The 5,076-nt window shown below is 39.2% G+C and overlaps 1 protein-coding gene across 1 annotated transcript; it reads left to right on the top strand.

Moving 5' to 3' along the window:
- The first annotated feature begins 449 nt into the window (after positions 1–449).
- Positions 450–3,318, top strand: gnrhr4 (gonadotropin releasing hormone receptor 4). The gene is made up of 3 exons (XM_027004597.3): positions 450–980; positions 1,920–2,124; positions 2,539–3,318. Exons 1-3 carry the CDS (start codon positions 450–452, stop codon positions 3,051–3,053), a joined length of 1,251 nt encoding a protein of 416 aa, XP_026860398.3. The 3' UTR covers positions 3,054–3,318.
- The last annotated feature ends 1,758 nt before the right edge of the window (positions 3,319–5,076 follow it).

The raw sequence follows: 5,076 nt of genomic DNA, 5'->3' as shown, positions 1-5,076 counted from the left end.
CTACGCTTTCTCTGATGAACACGTATGAAGGCTGTTCCAAATGCAAAGTGATGAGAAAGACCGCGCTATCTTCCTCTGCCAGTTAGAATATATGAACCTGTGCTTACCCTTCCATGAACCTGCGTCCTCCTCCATCCCCAGCTGTAGACAACACATGACATTTGGATGTCAGCCCTGCATCCTGGTTGAAGACCCCTTCTACACTTTCATACTTCTGCCATCTGCTTCTACAGGCTGGATAATTGCACACTTGATATTATGTTGTAACTAAGTCCATACTAATATTCCACCTTTTCCCAAAGAGGTAATTTGGAATGACAGCAAAATTATGTGCAAGAGCCCCTTCTTTCCATGCAATTCCTCTATCCTAAAATCCACTATCCTAACATCAACTTTATGTCAGATGAAGAGGAACAACTGAAGCCAGCCTTCTCCCTAAAACTTTAGAGATGAATCAAAGCTCTCTGAGCACAGCTGCAACATTTCTGCATTGGACCGACAGCACCTCGAATGCTACCTGTGACCACGCCATCTGCAGCAGGACCGCGGAGCTGCGGCTGCCCACCTTCTCAGCAGCGGCCAAAGCCCGCGTGGTTATCACGTTCACCCTGTGTGCGGTGTCGGCTGCGTGCAACCTGGCTGTGTTGTGGGCGGCCAGCACCAGCACCCGACGCAAGTCGCACGTGCGCATCCTCATCATCAACCTGACTGTGGCTGACCTGTTGGTGACCTTCATCGTCATGCCTGTGGACGCGGCTTGGAACCTCACGGTGCAGTGGCAGGCCGGCGACCTGGCTTGCCGCACCCTCATGTTCCTCAAGCTGGTGGCCATGTACTCCTGTGCCTTTGTCACCGTTGTGATCAGCCTGGATCGCCATTCAGCTATCCTCAACCCACTGGCCATCAGCGAGGCCAAAAAGAAGAGCAAGGTAATGCTGAGTGCTGCCTGGCTTATGAGCTTTGTGCTTGCCATCCCTCAGGTAAGCAGTCAAAAAGCCTTGTTTTTTTTTTTCCCTTCCTTCCTTCATTTCTGCTCTGTGCAGTTGCATTGAGTACAGTACACTTACTGAAAAAAACCAAAGGCCAAATAGATGTGAAATCATGTAGAGAAAACACCTTGTGTTTAGACGCAACAGCTTGTGCAGTAACAGCCTACCTTTGTACTTAAAAAAATGTGCCTCATGTTAAACTTTGGCTTCATATTTTATTGCTTTGTGTATAAATGAATGCATGTGCTATGACTATTTTCTGCTTCTGTCCTTTAATATGTGAGCTTAATTGTGCTATGTGACAGGTCTTTAATCACAGGGACATAATTAGGTTGTTTTGGAGGCATAAGACTCACAGGAAATGTAGCTGCAGATAGCTTCTGGTATTGCATCAAAATTGTAGGGCATAGTAAATTCCATAGTTATGGTACTATGGTATAGTACTATTCTGCAAGTGAAATATTCTCAGTTCTCCAGTCTAACAAAATCTTACCTAGATGCTGCAGAGAATTTAATGAATAGTCTTCTGTCACATCTCTTATGACTAATAACACTTGTAAAATACAGAATTAGTGCAACGTTAATTGATTGATCTTCATGTCTTATTAATGTTGCTCACTGTACTAAACATCACATTCTCCATAGGGTAATTCTGTGGACAAAGCCTGATTGCTAAGGATTCTTGCTGGGATAAGGACATAGCACACAGTTAATAATGTTCATTCACTTAATAAGGTCCAGGATTTCACACATACAGTTAACCAACATCCAAAAAATGAAGATCCCATAAAATTACCAGCAGCCGATTCCTTTTGAAGAATTTTCTGGTTTAACTTAAAATTCCTTTGATAAGATTAATATGCCCTCTTTTTTACTGCTTTTTATGTGATGGTACCTGTAATGTTAAGATATCTTTCTGTTCCCAAACAGATGATAATATTCCACACTGTGACAATCACAGTTCCAGCCAACTTTACACAGTGCACCACACGAGGGAGTTTCATCCAGCACTGGCAGGAGACACTCTACAACATGTTCACGTTTGTGTGTTTGTTTCTGCTACCTTTGGTCATCATGATCTTCTGTTATACGCGTATCTTGGTGGAAATCTCTCGGAGAATGACCAAAGGAAACAGTAGGTCCTAGTTAAGTCATAAGCACTCAAAATTAGAACAATAAAGATAATTAACAAGGAGCTGAAGTTGTAATTATTATTAGTCCAGGAATAATATCTTGGTCATAATTCTGATTTATTATTTTCATGTTTAATTGCTGCCAATACGTTTAGTGTTTGGAAAGACATTTGATGTAAAAATCTCATAAATTCTTACATGCATATTATTCTCCCACTGGCCTACACTTAAAAGAGAATGTCTCCCAAAAAATGCTAAAATTAAAAGATAAGTGAAAATTACCGGAGACAATTTGGCAATGTGAAAATGGTGTCCTTTCCCATTAATTTATTGTAATCAGTGTTATGGTTTTTGATGCAAAGTTACATCATGAGTAAAAGTGATTGCAATTCTAAAATATACTGCCCTCCCTGCAGAGACTTCAAAAGGGGTCCACCTGCGGCGCTCCTTCAGCAACATTCCAAAGGCCCGTATGAGGACTTTGAAAATGAGCATCATCATCGTGACGTCCTTCGTTGTGTGCTGGACGCCATACTACCTCTTGGGGCTGTGGTACTGGTTTCTCCCTGATGACTTGGAGGAGACTGTTTCCCACTCACTCACTCACATCCTTTTTATTTTTGGCCTCTTCAATGCCATTCTGGACCCCATCACTTACGGCCTGTTCACCATCCATTTCCGCAAGGGACTGACTCACTATCGACGTGACAGAGCCACTCCAGCTGAGCCTGATAGCAACACGGTTCTAACTGGCTCTTTGAAGTGCTCACCGTCGCCATTGCGAATGAAAGGTTTGACGCAGGAATGTCACAGGATGGAAGCCAAGGAAAGCAGGGAGGACAGAAAGCCAGGGGCACACAGGAACATTCTAACAGTGCACAACAAAAGTGGTGGACAGATGAATCAGTCAGCTCCAGAAAGTGTGATATGACTATAGAATAATGACTGTGATGGTGAAGGCTTTAGGAGAAACTGTCCTGGCAGTCAAGATACGGAACTAGTAAAGCACAACCCTAGTTACTGACAAATTGGTTTGCTGTATGTGCACCCCAGGTTATATATTATGATATATATTATATGATCAAATTACACTTGGTATGCAATCATTAAAAGTTGGAAAGCAATCTATGAAAAATACAGAACTGATCATTCAGGCTCTTATGTTTATGTTTACCAAAACACTGTAGTGTATGAGTCACTATATAGTGTGAATCTTTAGACTGATTAGAACATTCCCACCCCTGTCAGCTTGTCATGTTTTGTGTTGCAGCATTCTGAAAAGTAAATAATTTTCACCCTATGCTGCAGAATAAATTAGGCTCCTAAAACACTGTAGAAGAGCAAATGTACCCACAATCAAACAGAATGTGGCTTTATGTTCTGAAACACTACAAATGCAAATGATTGCAGATGACTCACAAATGATTTTTTATTTGAAATGTTCAGTATTGTGCTTTATGCAGTATGCATTTTAAAATGTAGAAACCCTTTCGGCCCTACAAATATAGTATAATAATAAACCATGAAAGAAAAATGTTTTCCCATATAAAGAGAAAATGGTGTTCCTTTCACAGTGAGTGGTCCATAATGTCGTCTAGTTTTGCCTTTGTTATTTGTTGTGTCTTAAAGGCATCCAGTGGACAATGCAAGCCACTGGAATACTTCAGCTTGGAGAAATGTGATAAGCCAGTGAGCATATTGAGAGGAACAAACCTTTTCCACTGTGGGCATGAGAAATGTAATCTATTGGACTGAATGGATGCTGGTGCCAAAAGAGATGTGCATGAGCCAGAGTTTGGCATCAAGGTTCTCTCCCAGAAAGTAAAACACATAAACAAAAATAGATTAGTGCTGTAATATAAGTAAGATGGATATGTTGATTATACTCTTTCAGACCCTTCTGATCATTTAAAAATATTTTTGCTTTATATATCTAAACCTACATATCTAAAGTTTTTGCTGTGCATGTGACCATGTGCTCTTTCCAAATTACTGGGCAAAGAGCACCTGAGTGGAAATATTATTGTGTGCATGACATTATGTATCTCATCTGTTTCACTGCAATAGAAATTATATTTTGACAGTGTCCTACTGATCTTGTGACAAATTTAAAAAATGTATGTATAGTAGACATATACAGTGATTCCCAAATATTTGAGATTAAAAGAACAACAATGTTACCTATATCAAATTGATTTTTTCATAAAGTCATGTTTTTTGTGCAGAAAATAAAAAGGGCAAATACTTAGCTTTACATAACATAGTGCCTAGTGCCATTGCTATGTTAGTTGAAATGGCATCTCTAAATGTTGTCTGATTCAATAATCCACCTATAACCAACCTGTCAAATCAGAAGATACATTTAGGAAGGTTATTGTCTACTCCTGTCAAACAGTTACACAAAGTGCTGGTAAGATTATACAAACATGAACATATAGTGTTGGTAGGTTAGTCAAATATTGGTTAAATATTAAAACTGAGAGATGAAAAATACATTGGGCCTGTTCTGTTGAAAAACTACATAAAATTATCCAAATAAGTGGACTGAGATTCCTTACCAATTTGCTATGCTGTAGGAATACTATTTAGGAAGCTTCAGCTTCTAATGATATTGGCAATTCCATTATAGCACATTGTCTTACATCATCATATCATTCTGCTATGATGCACAACTGTTCTCATTCAGACAGCATAAATCAAACAGGTTATATTTGCATCACTGCAGTCAGCTTCATTTCAGTGAATCCAATAAGCAGAACTTCGTGCACTGGCCAACAAGCAAAATTTGAACAGTTCACTCTTCTTCTACCCCTGATAAATGTATACAAATTTCTTATTTTTAATAATAATGTTATTTTAAATAATAATACCAGAGAGATTATGTCTGGTGGTCACAGAAGCATAAAATAATTCAATAAATTATATACATTTTAATGAATTGATTTAGATAGATA

This window comes from Electrophorus electricus, chromosome 6, assembly GCF_041902795.1.
Source record: "Electrophorus electricus isolate QZ-2024a chromosome 6, ASM4190279v1, whole genome shotgun sequence".
NCBI lineage: Eukaryota > Metazoa > Chordata > Actinopteri > Gymnotiformes > Gymnotidae > Electrophorus > Electrophorus electricus.
Note: the sequence above shows the minus strand (reverse complement) of the source record. Positions and strands in the feature narration are given on the sequence as shown.

Excerpts from the sequence above, each read along its gene's own strand:
- gnrhr4 (XM_027004597.3), top strand. The coding sequence starts at position 450 with ATGAATCAAAGCTCTCTGAGCACAGCTGCAACATTTCTGCATTGGACC. Across the intron at positions 981-1,919 it reads TTGTGCTTGCCATCCCTCAG|ATGATAATATTCCACACTGT; the intron begins GTAAGCAGTCAA and ends GTTCCCAAACAG. Across the intron at positions 2,125-2,538 it reads GAGAATGACCAAAGGAAACA|AGACTTCAAAAGGGGTCCAC; the intron begins GTAGGTCCTAGT and ends CCCTCCCTGCAG.